Source organism: Aphelocoma coerulescens, chromosome 3, assembly GCF_041296385.1.
Source record: "Aphelocoma coerulescens isolate FSJ_1873_10779 chromosome 3, UR_Acoe_1.0, whole genome shotgun sequence".
NCBI lineage: Eukaryota > Metazoa > Chordata > Aves > Passeriformes > Corvidae > Aphelocoma > Aphelocoma coerulescens.
This window is the reverse complement of record NC_091016.1, coordinates 103,348,253-103,371,921: the sequence shown is the minus strand read 5'-3', so window position 1 is coordinate 103,371,921 and position 23,669 is coordinate 103,348,253. Positions and strand designations below refer to the sequence as shown.

The following is a 23,669-nucleotide window of genomic DNA, read 5'->3' as shown; positions in this document are numbered from 1 at the left end:
TGAGTGAGTAATTTTAAACAAAATGTCACCTATTGCTTAATTCCTAAGATACAAATGTCCATCATTGCAACAGTTCCCAGGTGACAGCAAATCCTGTGATCATATTTATACCATCATAGAACCATCAGGCATTCAAGCATATATTAATATATAATAAAGTAATAAATCCCATTCAGAAAGACACTACAGGTTTTAAAGATTATATTTGGACTGTTTTCCATATCCCTGAAGTATAAAACCAATTAGAGTTCTCAGTCATCCTGGGCACAATCATTCTTTCATTGACAATATGACAACGAATTATTCATATTGGATTTTGATGGATTAATCTCCTGACTATCTAACATGGAAAGTGTAGTTCTTTTTACAATTCTAAATACCTTAGGAAAAGGTATTTTAGGGTTTTTAGGGTTTTCTTTGGTTTTTTTGGAAGGATGTTTTTCTTTGCATTTTTTTTATATAGCGCTAACAGAGATAGATTTTCATTTTCCCAGGGAATCATCTTGCTCTCAAGATGGTGACCCACTGTGTTCAAAGTTAGAAAATTAAACTCTGCATCAGTAACAATATTTTAGTTACACTAGACATATTTTCCCCACCATAAGACATGAGTATAATGCTCTTTAATGTTTTCAAAATCTATGAGTCTATAAAAATACTATCATATTCATGACTAATATCTGAAGAGTCTCAATAATAAGCAATTAAAATTCCCCTCCACCAACTCGAGATTTTTCCTTGTGGTGAGAAATGTTGGCTAATAGCACTAGATTGTGATCTGACTCTTCAGGTCTTGGTGCAATTTCAGATCTGACATATTAGTCTGCATAAAAGGGCAAAAGTGACATAAATGTGAGCTTAAGATAAGCAAGAGAAGATTTCTTCTTCTGCAGTGATGCCCTTCAGGTTTAGGCATAGAGACCACAATGGCGGTGAGATCTATCAGTGTGAGAAGACTTTATTTCCTCCTTGAGCAGCAGAGAATAGAAAAGAAACAGTAGTGATTTAAATTCAGTTCCTTTTCTCAGTATTTCTAACTCTGCTCAGCATCCTTGCAGAATCAGCTCACAAATGGATCATTTTCAATGAAGACTTATTCAAAGCTTTTCAAAGTACAGAAAATAATTCAAAGTACCGAAAATAATTCAAAGTACCTTATACCTGTTTAAATTAGGTCAAATCTGAATTGAACGGCATTGAATCACATCAGACCAACAGTGGACACATCCAATAGTTCAAGGGAAGTTATAAGATTGTATAACGGGTAATTATGAACAATTTTCTCACTAGAAAATTTTCTTCTGAAACCATTCATGTATTTGTTTTTTTATATACCAAGGTGTGTAGACCTGTTTCCCTTACAAAAGCTATTAATATGCTGTGGGTGTCCATAGTAGCCAATCCTTGCCTGAACAATTCAACAAAACTGTGTGATGTTTTATGGCTTCTTCTAGATTTGCATAGTCTAGGGGAGAATAAACTGTTCCTGTACTTCCTGGCAGCACCAAGAACATGTCAGACAGTTATGGTGTTTGCACATTGTCACAATAATAAAGTATATTTCTGCAAAAGAGGAGCAAAATGTATGAAGTTTACCTTAATACCTTTGCTGTGGAGTTTCTTAATCAAAAATTTCTGATGTAACAACCTTTGTTTACATAAAACAGTGTTCATAAAAATATAATGTAACACATGCATCCTTTTTAGGCAGAACTTGACCAGGTTTGAAGCACTGTTTTGCTGCATCTTCTATACACTGCAGTATACAACTACAGCACCTGGCTAAGGAGTGAAGTTGCGAAGTAATGACAAAGAGAATGAGATAATTATGAGAATATTTCAATAAATGGGTGTGATACAGCTGAGGGGCTATTGGTGAAATTAAAATATAACTAGAAAAGAAACAAAACAAATATTTGGCTAAAAAAATGTGTGAGAATAGCCTTACCCATGTGACAAGGTGGCATTCAGATAAAGGTTGGTATGAGTACCTGAACAGTGAGGGAGAGTCCCACTCCAGTGACTATCTTCTTGGCACTCCCTCGTAGAATTTCCTATGAGCCTTCGACCCGCTGTGCAAGAATAGTGAATTATGGAGCCATATGTAAATTTGTCTCCTGAAAGAACTGCATTTGCAGGTACCCCAGGATGTCCACAAGAAATGGCTAACAAAGGAAAGAGCACAACATTGTGAGATGTTTTCATGGCACAGAAAAAAATCTGTTATAGCCTTTAAATACAAGGCTGGTTCCACAAATAATACACCTCTTTCTGGATTTCAACTATTACATAGATTCAGTTATGTTGTTGCTAGAGGTGATTTTTTGGTCATTTGTAAGATTAAACACAAAACTACATATAAAATTAACCTATCCAGGTTAGCCTTTCCCTAAAAATATAGAGCTTTCTTTCCTCATTCATATCTGTTCATGATCCTTCCCTACAAATAGTACATATTATTTTGGTTAGGAATAGGAAGGAAGACACCAAATAAGGCTAATGTTGCGATGTGCTTGTATATTGCAGATACAATAATATAAGTAGCTTTATTGTATCTACAACTAGGTACAGTTCAAGCAATACAGTGAAATACAATATTTATTCTCTAACGTTATTATAGCAATGTGATGAACTAGAATGAGCAAGAGGAAAATGGATTACTGATAATTCTTATAATTTTAAATCACACTTACTTTTCTAAGATACAAAAAGTAAGGAACATGGTTGCACCAGTAAAATATTCTTGCCAAACTAAAAAATTATGCAGCTATTTTGTATTTAAAATGGTTTATTTTGCCTAGTTCTTTTACTACTGAAATGTGAATAAACCCACTTTTTCTGTTTATACTCCTACTGAGAGATATTTAAAGCATAGTTGTGAAAAAACAAAACAAAACTGCTGGGTCATGTGAAGATTAGGTACACAGTAGTAATAAAGAAATAAATTCACCAACCTAGTGACATTAATTGCTCTGGTATATAAGTGTAAATCCATGAAATAAATAATTTTAGTAAAAAATCACAATTCTGTAAAGCACAAACTTTAAAATCATCTGATGTGTTTCAAATTAAAATATACTTTAGTTTCATTTAATATTTCCTATAATTGGGTTGAAAATCAGAAGTCAGGTCAGAAAATTAATGGTGATCAGAGAAGAAAAATATCTCAATGAAAATTAAACTCAGGCAAACTGGTTTTTTTAAAGAAATGAAGCTTACTGATTATAGGAAACACCAGATTTCCTCCCTCTCTGAGGAAAAAGTAATGGAGGAAGTATGAAGTGATGTTATGAAAAGACCCTCCTGAGCAAAATTTTTCTACACAACATTTCACAGATTTCTTCTCACATATACACTATGAGTCTGTGAAAAATGTAACTATCTGATATAGGCATTAGTGGTTTTAGACTATTATTCTAAATTATAACACATAAATAATAATTTTAGATTTCCCTAGCTGTTTCCAGATACCTTAACAATTTACGAATAGGGGGAAATTCATGTTAACTTTCTGGCATTTGAAAAAATAGTTCTGCAGTTCCCTGGAAACACATTTTTAATAATGGAAAGTTGCATGATATCTTGTCTTAATGTTTTCTTACTGAGATGTAAAATTTGCAATATATTGATCTTAAAGTCCACTTTTTTCCTTAATAGATGGCTACATTGTTTTTTTCTTTCTATCATGATTTAAAACCATGTGCCACTCTTTAATGCTAATCCAACCAAATGGATACCTACACAAACACTTTGGCAATGATCTATCCCATAATCCATTAGCTTTACAGGTCAGCACAGATGAGCCCAGGAGATAAAAGCCCTTCTTGCAATGGTATGCCACGCTTGTTCCATATTTGAAACTTTCAGGATAATTTTGCTGTCCGTGACGAATTGCATTCTCCACAAAGCCAGGATCAGAACAGTTCACCACTACAAGACAAACAGTATTCATCACCAATGCAGAACAGCAATATCATAAGTGTAGCAATGGTTTTCATTACTTCACCAGCAACTTGTGACTGTGGTTCATATGTGGTTCCTTTGTGGGTTTTATAGGACTTAAATATCAGAAATATTGACTCCTAATTAGGATTCTAGATCTTCTTGCTTTGAAATTAATACTACATTTTTACTCCAGTTCTTGTATTAGTCTTGCACAGAATACATAATATCAAGTATACAAGTGGTTCAAAGATAAAAGAGAAATTGGAGGAATTTTTTATGATTCCCTTGGTAGGCTTAGTTTGGTCTTCTATGTAATTTTTTGTGAAGGAATATATATAGTTTAAATAACACTGATATTTTTTTTTTCTGATTTCCTCTAATGAGAAAAATTGCTTCAAATATTAACAAGAACATTTTCTTCTATTAATGTTTAGAACAGGAGAAGGAAGATGGTGAAAAATCAAATATTTGATAGGGAGCAGGAGTGGGGGTGAGCACCGAAAAGCATGATGTAATTTTTTCAGGTAGCCATTAAAAACCTAAAAATTGATGGGCTTTGTCATGACTGTTTAGTTTTTATATAAAGTATACTTACCCATCCCACTCCTTCATTTTATACTCTGCAGTGAATGTAGGATCACAGAATCATTTAATAGTTTGGGTTGGAAGGGACTTTTGCAAACACCCAATTTTGCTGTCTGTTAATCTGGGAACTGGATGAAAAATTACAAATACCTACTCCTTCTCTCCCCTTTCTTTACTCTGAAGATAACAGTATAAATAAACTAAAAAAAAAAAAAAAAAAACTTAAAATATTATTGGTATCATAAATTAAAGCTCATCAAAGAACCACAGGAATCTACCTTTCAAGTATGTAATCTAGTTCAAATCAATTTTCATGAAAAAGAAATCAGTGGAGAAGAATATAGATAAGATTATAATTTTAGAGGTAGGACATACATAGTTCCTAATGGACTAGTTTTTACTCCTGAATAACTTCTTTTCGAAAGTTTAAGTTTTATCATACATGGAATTTAAATTTGCTGATTAGATAATACACTAGAAAAAGGCAGCTTTTGCAAATGTTCATTCATTGAAGGGACATTTCATTCAATCAGCTAAAAAGTATCAGGACTTTAGAAAAACATTAACATAATAAAATTTAATCTGGAGCAAAATCCAGTTATAATGTATTTCTCTTTATCTTTTAAAGCTATGATCTTAAAAGTGTTAAATGTTCATAATTTCAACTTCACAATTCTAGCCAAACATACACTTAGTTCTAAAGAATTCCCCATATGAATCCAAAGTCTTCCTTCATAAAAATTATTTTAGAAGTAATATTTGAGGAAAAGAACTCTTTTGGCAAAAAGAAACCCATTTTTCATCTACCAATTGTTATTAAAAACACTGATAATACAATTACACAGAAAAGTCAAATATATTTTAAAAAATTAGGTATTACAATGATGCACACAAATCATTACAAAGGCATTATGTACAATGATTATGTTCAATGAGAGAGACCCTTTTTTTTTTCTTTTGTTCCTGAGCAGTAGTAAAACTTTAGTCTCCTAATTTAAACTATTCCTATTTGTTTTATGGCAAATCCTATGAAATAATTCACCAGAGAAATTACATTTCACTTACATTATAATAGTTTAGCTTATATTTCATACTACCTACACAGCATTACAACTGTAACATTTTATACATAAATCAGATATGTGCATGTTAAATAAATATGTGTTTAAATAAGATTTCATTGACAGAAATACCTCTTTAGCTCTTGACTTTTTTTCTGTCCCATAAGACAGGGAAAAATATAAAGTCTTAATATCTCACTGCTGTTTGAAAGATGTGAAAAATTTGCATGTGGAAGTCTATGTCTTTGTACTTGCTTTGTAGAACTCTGAAAATTCTTTCTTCTGGGGATCTCCATTTAAGAATATTATCAGGAGAAAATGCTTTATTCTTTTTACATGACACATACTTTGTTACTGTTTTTTTTCCATGGTTACTAATCTTTGTCAGCTAAGTCTAATTCTTTCACTGGCAATATAACTATCATTGTAGAAGAGGAACGCATGTGAAAGTCTGTAAAATGTACAGTCCACTGACAGGAAGCCTTACCAAAGCATTAAGCTAGATCTGAATGAGCTCATATGTCTGTAGTCACAGTGCAATTCTTTCTTAGAGAAACTAGCACAGTTCCCAGAAGCAACACATGCTGCATCCTAATTAACCCTGTTTCTTAGGCAATTAGACACGCTGTAGTGCTGGGTAGATGCTGCTGTAAAGATTCTGCTTTTGGAACTGGCCTGCATCCTCTGCATAGTTATAAGTTGCCTTGTACAAATACATCCTTAAATTTTCCACATACATATATATATATATATATATATATACATTCCTAAATATTTGAATACACATCTGTATCAGTGTGAAGAAAGCCAGCACTTGTTCTTTGGCATGAGGCCAGTAGATGGTGGCCCAGTCAATGCCACTGTGCTCTGCTACCCTCCAGAACAGAGTGAATTTCTCTGAACTGCTCATGAAGAATGATCCTGCTGTCCATACTAACCCCGAAGCCATGCTCCAAACAATTCCTGTGAATGTGCCACTTGGTTCAAATAAGAAGCCATCTAAATAAGTAGAAGCAATTCAGCTCCCATGCCAGGCACAGCTAGTTTAAAAATATAGATGAATTTAATTTCAAACACAGAAGTGAATATTTCAAAATCTTTCTATTTAGCTAAAACTATTTTTTGTGGTAATTTGATTCCCAACTTCACAATTACACAATATCACTTTTGTGATCCATCATATGAAAAATGAATGTCCAGGGCTGTATGGAATGTTTGTACTGGTGCAGAATAGAACTCGGGTCTTCTTGGGACCTATATCCATGTTCTAATCAGTACACCATTTTGCAATGAAACTTCATATCAAAAAAAGTAACTATGGCAAAATAATACTTTTACATTCTAAGCTGGGCATACACAGCTTAAACAGGACATACACTTTTACAGTAAAATTTCATTAATGAATGCACAAAACTAGTGGAAATTTGCATGAGGACACATACTACTGGATTTTTCCCAAGCTATAGGACAAGATTCATATTGTTTGTCAGATTAAGCCTCTTATGATGTCAAAAGAGTCTTCGTCAATGCAATCTATATTTTTAGTTTATTTTCTGCTGGGATTTTTGTGTGGTTTTGTTTGGTGGTTTTAGGGGTTTTAGTTTTTTTGGGGGGGGGGGGGTTTGTTTGTTTATCTGGTTTGGTTTTGGGTTTTGTTGCTGTTATTGTTATTTTGTCTGAGATTGAAGTTGCCGATGCTCTGGTATTCTCTTTGATGGAATGGGAAGGACAGCAGAGATCTACCTGCACAAACTTTTAAAAGAAAGTGCCTTCCAGAGCAAAAATGTAGACAATTTGTCAGGGCTTCATAGACTATCAGTCACATAGAAATCTCATTTGGGAGTTGGGGGAACTCCAGAATATCAGAAAGTACTATTTTTTAAATATAATATTGAATGCTTATTGTATTTCTAGATCAAAGTGATAAACAGTGAAATACTGCACAGATAAAAACTGTGTGAAGGAAGAAACAGTAAAATAAACAGTGAAACACCATTTCAGAATTTTTTCAAAAGAAAAACCAAAAACTGTTTATTTTTCACTGCAATTTAGATAAAGTCATTGCTATTGAACTCAAATATGCACAAGATTAGTTGAAACCAAGCATTGAAAGTAATAGTTCAAATTATTTCAATTTTAATCTCAGAATATTATATTGAAACAGAAGAAAAATCTGATGCATGCTGCAAAATTCTTACATTTATTGAAGGTTTTGTACATTCATAGATACAATTATTTTCAAGTATTGTTCTCATCCTATGGATTATTCAAGTCTTTCCCTAGGTTTAATTTTTAAAAAGCATTCACAAGAGCTGTCACTTTTTTAGTGACGTTGAGATTATTAACATAAACCAAACTCAAATATAACTGCTTAAAATTAAATCTTTGGTTTAACAGCTAAGTGTGCCAAGTTAGCTTATGGAAAGTCAGTATTAGAAATTAAAATGAACTTTGTTTCTTGAGAATATGCTGTCCCAAAGCTATCCAAAAGCAATTCTAACTGAACCATCTTTGCAAGTCAATAGGGAGAACAGAAAAACTTAATTCTCCATGCAGACCAGAAATATGGAATGTTCAAGGAATACATTGCAGTCCCAAAGTATCAATTTGTCTGTGTGATACAGAGTTCTCACTCCAGTACCAGCAGTATCTGTTCAGACAGCTCAGTGATGAATGAAATACAAAACAGTCACCAAATGCATAATTTAAGCATGTGCTCTGTGAACAAAATTCTTGCAGCATGCATGAAGTCTTATCAAATGATTATGCAAGAGAATACCATCCCTCAAGTTAAAAAGTAACAATTATGCCTGCAGTGCCACTTAAGATCAGCTATTGGTTTTTAAATATATACACAAGTGTGCTGTTGCTAAGAAGGGCAGCAGTAATGAGCACTTTAGAAAAGAATTTGAGTTGGCTGGCATACAGAACTAAGGCAGCATTTTCCCCGATTGCCTTTCACCCTGGGGACTCAATTGTAAGTCACAGTGAGAGTAGACAGAGATTGCTTTCTCTCAATGACACCTGTCAAGGGTTACATGGGAAATGAATTCTGTCAGTCTTGGTTTAGTCTTCTGAGAAAAGCTGGAGAATGCTCCAAGTCTGCCCTGATAACTTCGGAACCTCACACTGAGTAGATTCAAACCCTTGAGGACAAAGAAGTTGAAAGATCATGTCAGAGTCCTCTAGGGCAGCTTTCTGTTAAAAAGTTGAATGAGCATCAAAAAGTACGTAATTCACAGTATTTCATTTCTTGTTCTCACTCTCTTTGTTTTTTTCTTGATAGAAACAATCTTAAGCTTCTTTTATAAACTTTCATATCTGATCAACAGTATTTTAAAACTTTTTTTATTTGAAAAGTATTGCATTAATGTTGGTGTCTAGAACATGTTTAGGGAATGACACTCTAGAGTGAATAAAGAGTAGAGAATTCACTCTGATTTTATGACAAGTTTTTAAAAATGCTGGCTATAAAAGAAAGCAAGCACTGCTTGTGAAAGCATTAAGACAAAATTTCCAGCAAATGGAATTTTAGTAAAGATCAATGCAAAGTCAACAATAAACAAGAATGAAAACTTCTCAGATTTTGCCAGGAATTACAATAGCGAAAGAAAGATAAAGTACTTACCTGTTGTTTTCCTCTACATGTGTTGTCTGTATGCAAATTCATTTTTGGGCATCTATGTACATGTAGTGTTAACAGAACAGCTTTTGTCAGAATAGCACAAACTCTGGGGTCATGACTTATTTTCTTCATTTTAATCAGAACTTTGTTTTTCACCTGGATGAGGAACTCTTCAGTTGCCTCGAAAGATGTTTCTACTACCTTTTGAAATGTCTTTGCCTGATTTCCTGGCTGGTTTCACTCCAGAGAGGGGCATCTCTGCCAGATCAGGGAAATATCTCAGACACCATATGGCATGTCCCATGGCACCTCACCTCTTTATTTAGGAAACTTAGTCAAGTGCAAGTTATCCTTCTGAAGAATATCAACATGCTATCAACATGAACAGATTAGGTTTATCTGACATTTAAGTATAAAAAGTCACAACAAAGGTCTCCGACTCTGGAAAAAACAAAAGTGAATAAAATGCATTTCTCAGCTTATATGAATCCTTGACTCCACCATAGATGGAAAACAGCTTGAATTCAGAGCTGCTTTATCTTTGGATGACAAGAATTGGTCATCAATCTCCATCTCTCACACCTTTCTATCAGCTACCATCAGAATTGTTATTTTTCTTGTCAGTGGAAGAGTGGAACGTATTACTACTGGTTCAAATGGCATAGCCACTAAAGAGAACACGATAAAATTAGCGATTCTTTGTAGATACCAGATTCTTGATAAGACATAAAAGTCTAATGAAACTTTTCAAGGATCTATGAGTAATAAGATAAAGAAAGTTAAACCTTTCAAGTTAGAAATTCAGTACAAATCCAGTATAAATAAACAGACTACCTGAATTCCTTATTACTAACAAATAACCTGGACTTACTGATACAGACTAGAGAATGTGAGCTAACTCTAATGTTTACAACTTCACCAAATGAACCTTCCCATCAAAATATTTCTGGTCTTAAGAAACACACTTCTAATTGGAGAAAAACTTTTAAATCTCATTTATAAAAAGATAAAAAGAATTCTGAAGGAAACAGTAGCAAAGGATATCCACTTTTCCTGATACAGATCATGAATATGAGTCTGCCTTAATACGGGCAGAAAGTGTGATGTTTAATACAGCGGTTCTTACTTCAAGTATAATGTATGGCAAAATGACCTGCAGCACAATCAGGAGTGCAGAGCCCTGATGAGACCATCTGATTCGGTTCCCATTTTGGTGGTTAAGAGTTATTATGAAAAGTAGACAGCATGGAGATTGGCTTTCTGCGCTTCCAAAGAATAAATAGAAAGTGGTATCAAACTGCTAATGGAAAAAAAATCCACAGTGAACTTACTTGGCTTAGGATTTAATATTTTCATAACTAGTTCTGGGGTAGCACATTCAGGTTGCACCAAGCTCTACTCAGGCTATCTATCTCAGAATAGAGATCTGGGTATTGTAATTTTTCTGATGCCATTTGTTTCCAGTTTAAAGGCAAGTAAACTACTTGACCTGCTCTTTATCAAATAATAAAGGTAAAGATAGAATTCATTTGGAGAATTACAAATTACGAACTTTAAATCATACTTCACTGACCTTCACATTCCAGAAGAGTTTATTGCCAATCTTTATAAAATACTACATCTATTGAAAGGATTAAATATAAAAATTTTAAACAGATACTGCTGTTTAAATAATTTAATAAATTTGGGGTTTCTATCTCACAAGGTACCTGAACATCATAACATGCCATTTTTTTCACTTGTAACAGAAACAGTGGGAACATAGTTTTTCCAAGGCATGGATATTTTAAGAATTATGTTACCTCAGAACACAGGTCCAAATCAAATGCTAAAAAAAAAAAAAAGTACATTAAGTACATTTTAAGAGTACATTTTAAGAGACTAAAGGTTTTACTTGCTGAGCCAAAACAGTCAACCAGAACAGATAAAAGCATTTTGGATTAGGGGGAAATATCATTGCAAAGTAATTCAGTGCTTTCAGTGCATTTACGATATACAAAAATATTAAAAGCCTTTGTCTCATACAAGTTTTTTGTCATATGGCTCTCAAGTAGCAGATATGATCTTTTGTGTGCATTACTTTTTTCTTAGCCAAAAAACCCCATATAATTGCCTTGCTAAATATTCTGTCACTGATTACTTAGTTAACCTGCTATTGACACAACAGATAGAAGCAATGTATCATTGGAAAAGGGTGCCTAAGAACTGCTCCAGCTTTATTTTCTGAAAATATCAAGGTTTCCTATGCATACATAACAGCTCAGTTTCAACATAAAACAAAACAAAACAAAACAAAATAAAATAAATAAAATAAAATAAAATAAAATAAAATAAAATAAAATAAAATAAAATAAACTTCTGCAATAGCTTCAAGCAGCAATCTTTAATTTGTAGTACTTCATGTACAGTCTCAGCCAAATGAAGCCAAGTTCATTATTGACTCAGGTGAACTCAACCGAGGTTTGAAAGAAAGGTCATACGTAAAATCTCTGTTGAATTAAATGATACAGGTTTGCCAGGAACATCAATCCTTTCCCAGCAGCATATTTATTTAAAGAGCTGGAAGATTTACTTTCTTTGTAAACAAATTCATAATTCATTGCTAACAATGAACTTTAAAACAAATGTTTTCCACCCATTAGATAAAAGGCAATTTTAGAAGTAAAGGCTTATGCCAGAAGAAGTGATATTGCCTGTTTAGCTAAGTTCTAATCAATTCACTGAGACCAAATTTTGCATAGGAATATTATTGTCGGTGTATTTATATAGCCTTTAGTCATAAACTCTACAAAAATACTTGAACTTAGAATTGACAACTAAAGATTTTGCCCAGGGCTTTGTCCAGTTAAGTTTTGAATAGGAATGGAAACTCCACAATGTCTCTGGGAAATTTATTTAGGTGTTTTACCACCCTCACATTTAAAAAGCTTTTCATTACATTTGGTTTTGTGTCCCTTGCATCATGTAGTTTCAGTGAACACCACTGAGAAGTCTGACCCTCTTTTTTTACACTGTCCCTTAGATAGTATAGATGATAAGCAACATTCCCCTGAGCCCTCTCTCCCCTATGCTGAACAACCCCAACTCTCTCCTCAAATCACCGGTGAATCCATGAGAAAAGTTTGTTTCTCTAAAATGTATTTAGGAAAGGGCAGAATACACCAGAGAGAGAAGGCCATACACACACACACACACACACACACACACAAATAGTGAGAAGCAAAAAAAGGGACCACTGAGTTTAGAGGAGAAGGCAGTGCATGGGGGAGTAGATACTCTCTGCAGCCTGCAGAGAACACATGCAGAGAAGAGAATTGAGAAGGAGCAGCAGAGAGAAACTGCTACATACTAGCTGCAAGGTCAACCCACCACCCTAACCTAAAATAAGAAACAATACCAATTATCAAGGCAATTATTACAACACTTAGTTTTTCATATAATTGAAATAAAAACCCCCCACATGTCTAGATCACAGATGCATATATTAGGAGAATGGTACAGAACTACTCTAACGCTGATATGCTTTAACTGAAGTGGATATTGAGTATTCCCTTTATACTACAACTAAGTATCTTCTGGTGCACAAATACATTTACAACAGTTATTGTTACTTTAGATAGTACATTCCTCCCCAGAAGGAGAGGTTTCTTGGACAAATTGCAAACTTCACAACAACTTTTTCAAACCCTTTAAATCCGTTAAACTTGGTCATGGAGGTGAGCAGCTACAGTGTTATCGTGATCAGCAGCAAAGTGTTCTGGGTTCTAGTGGGGTGCGCAGAGCAGGTGACAAAATTAGCTCATGATGGAAGAGATACAAGATGGTTACTGAAAAATATATGCTTCTGTAGAGAAAGAAATACTGAGTGAAGAGAAGAATGAGGTGAAGAAACACTGAGTGAATGGCAAACGTCCAGCTTCACACCATTTGCATCAGAATGGACACAACTGTCAATACTCAACTAAGGGAACTCTAGGCCACTCCATTCTGGTAGGAGTTTACCATTCTCAAGTGAATGGATCTTGGCAGGGTTGCATCTATAATACTCACTCCTTTCAGAAAACCAGTCTCCCTAAAAAAGATTTCAGACCATAAACTGGCCTGGATCAAACTCAGATTCATGTGAATAAATTTAAAAAGGACAATGAAAGTCCAATGAAAGTTGACTGGAGAGACAACTGAAATAATGTTGCAGTAACTGTGTCTTAATTCTTATGTTCTTTTTGTAAAATTTGTCTTTGCATTGTTTTGCCTTGCTTTCACTTTGATTTGTTTTACTTTTAATAGATGCAATGGAGTTCAATGTAAATAGCTGAATAACTCAGCTTGTAAATGGGGTTGAACTTCAGTAAAGCTGTTCAATTTCTGCCTCTGACAGTCAAACAGAGCAGATTCCAATTGCATCTATAGTATAAGTGAAAAAATTTCCAACAAATAAAACCTTACTTAAATGCCTCACAGATGAGACAGACAAGTTTGTTCACTTAGGTCTAGCAAAACAAAACAGTATAAAAGGGAAAAAAGTACATGAGCCTAAATAGGAACAGTTTGCTAATTCTTGTTTGTCTGTTCCAATAATTATATTGTTATGTTAGTTAACTCACTTGAATAAATTCTGAGGGTAGTAACTGAGGGAATTGCCATCTCTTTATTGTTTTAATGAGAATGAAAGATCTAATTCCACACACACTGAGCTTGAAATTGCATCAGCTATCTTTGAAACATTATGATGAGCTAATCACCAAAGATAATTATTATTCTTAGGAAAAACAGTTGTAATACAATAAGATTTTTAATAAACCAACAGGTGGAGATAATAAAGGTACAATAGCTGAAGTTAAGTTCTTATTATATGATTTTTGGTCCCAATGTTGTATCCTTTTCTGCCTGCAATTTCCTTTAGCCCATAAAAGACAAGTTACAGAGAACACAAAGCATAGTACTTACACTGATTTAACATTTTTCTAGTGAAAGAAAATACTCAAGAAAAGCTTAGTAACCATTGCATTTCTGGAGAAATTTTTGTGTTCTATTTCTTTGCATGTTCCATAGCAGACATAGCCATCAGATGCTTTCAAGACACTAAGCATTTTTAAATTTGTTTTTGGTTTGCATATTTGGAAATTAGAACTGTTATTAACATTTAAAAATGACCCCAGAATTCCAGCTTTGAATATGACCAGGAACAACATTTGTAAATTAGAGCCATTGAAATACATTTCCTATAGAGCCTTCACAAAAAGAGCACTGAAGGATATAGAGCATCTCAAAAAGTCTTCCCCAGGCCTTTGAAACTTTCGGTATATCTTACATGATTTACCTCATGTCCTGCCTTTCACTTCTCTGTCAATTTGTATCTATGATTTAGTCAGAAGATACTCAGTCTGCCTCAGTGATTCAAAAGAAAATGTTTCATAATATCATTAAATATCAGTATCCTACTGGATTTAGCATTGAGAAAGTATGTACTATAGCAGTAGAAGCTATTTTGGGGCATATAACATAAAAACAATAAACTAGTGAACAGATTTTAGGTGTCTGATAAAGACATTGGTGGAACAGACCAAGATTTTAGGTGTCTGATAAAGACATTGGTAGAACAGACCAAAGATGGGCTGTTAGCTCCATATTCTGCAACAATAGACAAAAGTTAAAGAAAATAAATAAAAACAGTGGTCAAAAATGGAAGGAGTAAAACCAGGTTAACTTCAGAGACTTTTAATCTTATTTACACTACTGTGATCTGGATAAAGAATTCAATCCGAGAATTGTAGATTGTGTTTTAAAATGGTTTTTGTTTGTCCTTTCCTAATATGTACATTTGATACAGATTTCCTCATATCACAAACTTTTGCTGCATTCTCATACATCTAACATGTCCATCTTACCCATAGCACACCAGTAATGAAGCTCAAATGTCATTGCAAAAAAACCAAGCAGAATTAAATCCTAATTTATCCCTTTTTTTTTTTTTTTTTTTTTGTGGGGTAAGAGAAGTCAGGTTTCACATCTCTCAGGTATTACTAGGAAACAAAAGAATTAATACTGTTTTGACACATACATGTTCAATTTTATAATTACCATTTATCGAAACTGTACTAAAATGCAGCTAATTCAGGCCAGACAGGCAACTCCAATTTATTAGTGTAATATAACTTTTGTGATACAAAGTTCACTTTATATGTCTATAAACTAAATGCTGGTGATTGCAGTCTGAGAAATTTTAGGTAAAATACTGAAAAGCCTAGGCTTCCCCAACACTTAGCCCTAAAAACAATCTCCAATACAGAAATACAGAAATTCAAAAAAAGGTGGGAATAAATTCCAAAAGACAGGCTTGTGAATTATATCCCATTATTTTGAGGCAGGGTAAAAATTTCTTACCTCGGCAGTTGGGTAAAGGGCTACTCCACTGCCCATTGCTTCGACACTGTGCTCGAGAAGCACCCTGAAGTAAGTATCCAGCGTTGCAAGTAAAATTTACCACATCGTTTAAATTGAACTCACTGCCATTAGTCATTCCATGAGCTGGATTCCCAGGATGGCCACATGTGATTGCTGTTAGAAGAAAAACAGGCAGGTCAGCATCTAAGTGAAAAGTACTGATCCATGGAATCACTTGCAGGTTGGAACTCTTTTAGCATTTTGGCTCTTAGGTTTTGTTTTATTTTTTTCCTTCTGAATTTGGCTTTGACATTTATACAAGACACATAAGAAAAAGAATAGGATATATTTATTGAGAATTCTTTACTGCCAGGAGAAAAATTTTATTTAAAAAAAAAAAATCTTAGAACATACTTTTTACTTTATGTTGAAAGTTGTAATAAAAATAAATTTAAATCTCTATTTTTTACATATATATACACAAAATATATGCATTTTCACACACATCTGCTATGTATTAGACCTTTAAAAATGCATATAAAAATGCTAATACAGATAAAGGAAAATATTTATTCCCAGCAAGCTTAAACATGTAGAAGTGCCAAATGAATTTGATGCACTATTTCAGAACATTCTGGAGTTCTGAAGCATTCCAGTTTCAAAGATCTTGCATTGCTTTGCTGAAATAGTGATTCTTTTAATCTGATTTTCTTATGACAATAGGGAAATCATTTTTGGGAGTAAATCTTCCCCATTTTATATATTATGTGTGTTCATTTTGCTAATATAGAACTTATACAATAAGCTTATTATGGTCAAGCTCTAGCTTTCCATGCGACAAGATGTTAAAATATTATAGGAAAATATAGAAAAGCATAGATACTGACAATGTAAAATCAGATTGTACATATACACATGCACAAACAGAACTTCTCAACTCTGTGCTAGTGATGTCTATCATATTTGAATAAATAACCTGTACACAGGTTTATTTTTTCTTTTGATTATGTTGTGCTGCTACTCATGAAGAACTAAGTAGAAATCTTCTTACTTCCTATTAACTCTCAACAAGCAGCAAGAGGAAGGATATTTCAGAAAATACTTGACTAAAGTGTGGTCCAACTGGTTATCCAGTAAAGAGACAGGGAAAGACCTGTGTGTCACAAATTTGGCAAGATGGAGGAGGCTGACTTTTATATGAAACTAAGAAGCTTAAGTAGTCATGGGTGGAGAACTACAAAGGCTTCCTTAGATATTATTTTTAAGATTACAATGCCTGGTACTTTACAAACCTGAAAATCCTTTCAAAGTAAATTAAAAATATAAAAAGTCGTGATCTTCTGTAAAAATCTCACAAAATAAAGACCAATTTGGGGCAAATTTTATAGGGCACTGCCCCTAACATCTTTGTAATATCTCTGCCATTGTATTGGATCTACCTGAGACGGATGTCTTACAGTGCTGTGCTTTATATTGGTAGCTAGAAAGGTGTTGATAACACTCCAGTGCTTTGTTACTGCTGAGCAGCACTGCACAGCACCAGTGCTGTCTCCCCAACATCCCACCTTCCCACCAGCAGGCTGGGAGTGGTCACGACCTTGCAAGGGGATATAAACAGGTCAGCTGACCAAAGGGATGCTCCATACCATATGATGTTTGCTCAGATATAAAAGCTAAGAGGAAGGAGGAGGAAGAGGCAAGGCAGGGTGGCGGTGGGGAAGGAGGGGAGGCAGCATCCATTCTTTACATTTCTGTTTGGGAGCGACCATGACACATCCTGAAGCCCTCTTTCCTGGGAAGCGGACAGACATTGCTTGCTGATGGGAAGTAGAAAATCAAAATCTTTCTTTTCTTTGCTTGCACATGAAACCATTCCCTTTTGTTTTATTAAGCTGCCATCTTGTTTTCTTCCCCTGTCTTTCTGAGGAGGGAAGCGAGAGTAGCTCAGTAGCCACCTGGCATCCAGCCAAGGTCAACCCACCACAAACATATTTCTAGTTCATGCTCCACAATGTTCAGTCAGAAGAATTTTTTAGTAGAACACATTTCTAGCATTGGTGAACAGTATGTTTTCACTTTACATCTCAGAAATAACAGTCTGATTTGTATGAGAATTTGTTAAAAATAAATGAATTAATTAAAGGCAAAAATTCATCTGAATTTTGGATGCTGACATAAAACAAATCCTCTTGCATGGCTTTTAGTCTGTCAGCGTTCTAAGCAAAAGAGAACTATGCTGTAATGGGAAGTGTTAGGTAACCCTTAACAACAAAAACTGATGCCAGTTCTTCTCATAACAGTCGTGATAACATCCATTTAGGAAGAAACAGCCTCCTGTCCCTCCCCCCCTGCCCCAAACCAGCTTTTCACGTTTCTTTTTAAGGGATTTTATTCATTGCACAGTCAAATTAATGCACAAATAGTAATAATGCTAGTGAGTGCCATTTTTCCTTTGACAAATATAAATCACTTGAAGATATAAATAAGATTTTAAAAGGACAATGAAACTTGGCAGATATTTCCTGCTACTGTATACAGCTAGAAATTTTTATTTTACCCTAAGAAAGAAAATACTGAACATTTAGAAATCTAACATGGACTAAACAGAAAAGCTGAACATCTTAGTGACTCTCTCTGTGTAGACAGCAATACTTCTGTCTGAATTGTAGACATCTTAAAAAATGCAGCACTGAAATCATTGATACAAATGCTCCATTAAAAATAACAAAAAAAGGTATAAAAATGGGGCTCATTAATTAAATTGAAATAAAAATGAAATAAAATCAACTACATAATAAAGTAGTAAAATAAAAAACAGATGAATTGGACTTGACTGATTAAATGGGTGATGGTTCAGAAAATGTCAGATAACCCGCCACACAAATGAAGAAGGAACTAGAGAAGGAAAGACTGCAATTCTAGCAATTAATTATGGGATTTTCAAAAACAGGTGAATTAAGAAAATATTAAAGGCTATAAAAAGTTACCATCTTTTCTACCAGATGTAGCATAACCCAATGCCATGCCTTGGCTTGCATTGATAAGTCAACTTGAAGCTAATTTGAAAAAACGGGCAATCACCATCAGAACTGCACAGATGAACACTAGTCCAGCTTTGTTCTCTGAGAAATGCAAATATACAAAGGAATATTTTACTCCTGGTGAAAAAATAGGGGAGAGGCTCAGCAAGCCCACGGTTGACATAACAACTATACCTGGACAAAGAGAAAATGATAGATTAAGTTACACAGCTGCAGCCTGCTGTTCAAACCCCTTCAGTGTCTATGCCATCCTGTTTCTGAAACAACAGAAATCAGGAGTTACTGAAAATATTAACAAGTCCATGCTAGGTTAGAAACTGGATCGTAACAACTCCTGTAACTGACAATAGGTCCAATAAATATCTGATCTGAGCACAAACACTTTTGAACATCCAATCCACTGTTAATGCTCAATTATGTTTAAAATAATAGCAATAATTCAGTGAAAAATGAGTTTTACTTACGGACACAAACAGGAGTTTGTCCAGACCACTTGTGATCCTGTAGGCAAATTCTGACAGAAGTACCAACAAGCCGAAAGCCAGGATTACACTGGTAGACTACAGTGTCACGATAACTGAAACCATCTCCACTGATATGACCATTTACAATTGGGTCTGGAGAGCCACAGTGACCAGCTACGATAAAAGAAAATCCTATTAAAAATGTGTATTTTGACAAGACTTGCCAAAATTTACAAGAAAAAAAATCAAAATTTCAACTTTCCTTTCAGTAAACAATATATTTACAGTCAACTACTGCACTGTGCAGAACAAGTTCTCAGGTATAAAACCTACAAATGATATTTCTTTGACTTTTTTGAAGAAGAAAATAATGAATTAGAGAAATGAGAATTCTATTATAAAATAATAATATGGGTTTGAGAGTTAAAGACCTCACACTTCTCTGAGGAAAAAGGCAACATTACTAAGGCACTTCACTGTAAAAAAAGAGCAGAAGTTGGGTATTTTTGTTGGTACTGACCATAATGCAAAGCAATATAAAGAAGAGCTTACTATAATTTTGACATGAGTATGAATTTATAAGCATTTTCCAGATAGATGAAGGTATGAACACGAAGGAATGTCTGCCAGCACTCTTTGCTCCTTATTTCAGCTGCTGTTAAAACAGTACAGAATGCATTATTCCAAGATAATAGCAGTCTTGGCACTGAGGAAGCAAAGTAATGATTTAGTTCAGAAAACTATTTCTCTTTACTAATTCAGGAGGAGAAAAAAGTTCTTTTTTTGTCGTGATACAGATTAATTAAAACTGCAGTAATTTAACCTGAAGCTATGCTAAGTCCTCATTTTGAGAGGTGAAGACTGGAACCTCAGGCTCAAGACCGCAGCTACAATGGGTTGTGTGTATGTGATCTCTTCTGTTTCATGTAGGCTGTATCCATCAACAGCAACCCGTTTGTAACTTTTCTTTGGGGTTCAAACTCCTTTCTAATAAAGCCCCTTTAATAATGCTGATTGTATTCATTCACACCTAATGGCTCCTCTAAAACATTAGAAGGATAAAACATATACCACTTGATTAGGTTTTTTATACCTACAGGATTATTATAAAAATCCTAATTGTAGAATTGCTGATGCCTCTAAGAAGACATTGTGGTATTGTTCTGCAAATTTGAGGAAGAAGTATGAACTTTTCCCTTTATGACAGAGAATATGGCAACAGAGGATGTGGAAAGCATATTTTTCTCCTTGAAATGCGTCATGGAATAATTTACCTTATTGTTCTCAGTCCAAATTAGTAATATGCTCGCCTTTACCCTTCTCTCTCCTCCAGCCTCACTCAGCCTCTCCTTGTCTAAAAGATACTCCAGCCCCTGGCCCCTAATGGGTCCTTCCCCAGAACTTGTTTCATTTTGCAATATCTCTCTTCTATGGTGGAGAACACAAAAACTACACACAATTTTCCACATGAGTGCTGAAGAGGAAAAAATAACCATGACCTGCTGACGACACTGGTGCTAATACACTCCAGTCTGTGATATTTTTACTGCAAGGCCACACTTTTAACTCTTAGTCAGCCTCTCCACTCAGTCACCTGGGTGCTTTTTGTAAAGCTTGTTTTTACCCCGTCAGTTCCAAGAGTACTCAAAAATGGCATTATTCTAGGCAAAGTGCAGGATTCTGTATTTGTCTATCCTGAACTTCATGAGCTTCCTGTTGGCCCATTCCCTCCAGGTCCCTCTGTCTAGCAGCACTACAATTCACACATCAACTGTTCTCCCATCATTTGGTGTCATCCTCAAACTTGTTGCATCCCAATTTGTTATCCAAGTGACCGACAGAGACTGGATAGTATGGGCCTTTGTATTCATCCTCAGTGTCCACTGGCTCCTAGTCACACTTCGAATCAAGAAACAATACCCTTAGATTTTGCTGGTTCAATTACTTTTCCATCCATTTTGCAGTCCCCCCATCCAGTACCTGTCTTCTCAATTTGGCTACAAGGATACAAGGGGAGACTCTTTCCAAAGTTTTGCTACAACACAAAGTGAAAGAAATCTACTGTTGAAATCTACACCTCAGTCACTGGAAAAGGCAGTAAGATTACCAAGGTTTGCTTTTGATTCTTCCATCTTGCCTGTTCCCAATTTTCTAATTATCCCTATGCCTATAAATTAGTTCCTAATATTTACTCCCTAATTTTTTTCCAGGGACTGAGGTGAAATAGAAAGGAATAAATTTGTTTTTTTTTAATTTTCTAGATCTAAATAGTGAAGAATTGAAAAGCAGTAGCTGCATTGAAGACAAACACAGGACCACAGGGAATTTCAAATAAAAAGATAGATGAAACGTGCCACCTGGCATAAAGAAAAATACTATGCATTTTCTCTTAAATGGGGATTTAACAAGTTGCTGGTCTTATTATGTGAGACATTTCATTTACAGATCATTCCACCGACTGTATTTAATGATTTTTCAGGGAATTTTGACTCATTTAAATTAACTATTCCAACATATCAGGAACTTAAAGAGCACTGCAATGACACAAAATATATGTAATTTTCTCATCAACTAAAATTAAAGAAAATTAAGAAGGCTGTGAAGGGATTTTTTAGTAAAATATGCCCTCAAGAATTTAGAAAATTATTCACATGCATCAAGGTTGGTTCAGTAGTTTTATTCTAAAACACCTGGAAAGCAAGATATAAATAATTCTATTTTTTTAAAATACTAATTTCAAATATAAGCCAATATCATGATATTATACTGCAGTTTACCTATGAGTTATCAATTAAAGGATTAGATATTTTACACAAGCACAGTCAGCAGCAGGATAATTTCAATAAATCTAAGGCATTATATATATCATATAAGTAAAAGATGGAATGAAGTAGATTATATTTAACTTTAGATTTTAAGAATGTCCTTGACTTGTTTATGTGTAGTTTTGCACCTGAAAGTCATAAAAACACAGGAAAACACACTGATCCATGATTAAGTGCCACTGATTTTGCAGATGGAGTCGGGCAAATTTAAATGCTTCCAATTTGCCCTATGTCCTATATGAACCTATGGTCACCTATACACACAAAGCATGCATAAAAACACATAGGTTTTGTGATTTATAGTTGCAAATATTCTTGGAAGGAAAAAAGGGAAAGATACATAATATCAGCAGTGAGAGTGAGTGAAATTGAAAGCAATCTTGCCTAACAATTCATATTTATCCTTGCATAACTAATAAAAAAATACATGTAATACTAACAACCTGAAGACTTAGGACTCATATTGAGCCTTAGACTAATTAACTACAGTCCTTGGTTTTAGCTTTCTTTAGAGACAAATAATAAGGGTTTGACAAACCATTTCCTGAGATACAGAAATTAGTGTACTCATTTAGACTGAAATCATAAATTGATTCTACATGGATCAGTGGGTAACATAAAGTGATACCTATTTTCACCTATAACTGTCCTGAATTATATTCATGTAGGTACAATGTAGACAAAAAGCATCTGTAAGTTATAATTCCTTTGAAATAGAAAGGCTCACTCAGAGCTCCCCGGGTGTCTGCCTTCTGATTTTCACAGGCTTCAGGTAAGTCTTAAAAGCACCTCTGAAATAAATTTGGGGCATGTTGTCCTTGAAATTTAGGAATATTCAACTAGCAGCATTCACATCATCCAGCTTTAAAATTTAAGAATTTACCTTTCCTGCATTGCTCTCTGGAGGAGCCTACATAGTTCCATTGACCTTGGATTGTATTCTAAATTGCATCTATATTAAGTGTCTGAAGAACTTGATATTAATACACCTTATGTGAGAGGTGTAAGAGAGGGAGAAAAGGGCTTAGCAGCAGAAATAAAATTTTCTGCAGCATGCATGGGGTAACTCAAATTTAGACTTTCACACTCAAAACTGTACAATATATTTGTCACTATAGACCCTGTCTGATTTTGAAATAGCAAAGACTAAGTAGTGATTAACCTGCCAGCTCTAAATGTGATCTTTTCTGTCTGGTAAGGTAGATCCATGCATTTAACAGTTCTAAGCAAAGGGCTTCATTCAACAATAAAATCAATCAAATAGGAACTAAAGTCCATCTAAGTTTTCAGAAAAAGAATTGGGAAGCATCATAAGACAAGCAATGCTTTTATTGCAGTAATAGCTCCTGCAAGAGGTCCTGTGTTTATTACAAGTGAGATTAGATCTGTAAAAATAATTTAAAATGCAGAATGCAGATAGTCAGGTGGGAAAAAAAAAAAAATTATTAGCTGTAAGGAGATAAGATAATAGTAATCTATACCAGTTTCAGTGGGGATTTGTAAAATCTGAATTAGACAAAATCCAACACCTGGAGAAGAAAAGGATGACTTAATATAAATTAAATTCAAGCTGCATATAGACACAGTCTTTCCTAAATATGTGATCTAATAAATTTATTAACTGGTTCCCAAGCTTCACTAGGTGTAGTTTCTAAACTGACTTTCAGAATAACGTGGCATTGTTCTCTACGTAAGTTCTGTATTGATAATTCTTCTCCATTTTTACACTACTTGAATCT

At 34.4% G+C, this 23,669-nt stretch overlaps 1 protein-coding gene across 1 annotated transcript in view; it reads right to left on the bottom strand.

The window, feature by feature from the left end:
- CSMD1 (CUB and Sushi multiple domains 1) overlaps positions 1-23,669 on the bottom strand; it is a 1,120,396-nt gene that overhangs the window by 34,720 nt on the left and 1,062,007 nt on the right. Inside the window, exons 53-56 of the mRNA XM_069011476.1 lie at positions 19,106-19,279; positions 15,601-15,774; positions 3,742-3,930; positions 1,992-2,165 (exon numbers count right to left, since the gene is read on the bottom strand). Coding sequence (XP_068867577.1) covers positions 1,992-2,165; positions 3,742-3,930; positions 15,601-15,774; positions 19,106-19,279 — 711 coding nt within the window. The remainder of the gene's footprint in view (positions 1-1,991; positions 2,166-3,741; positions 3,931-15,600; positions 15,775-19,105; positions 19,280-23,669) is intronic.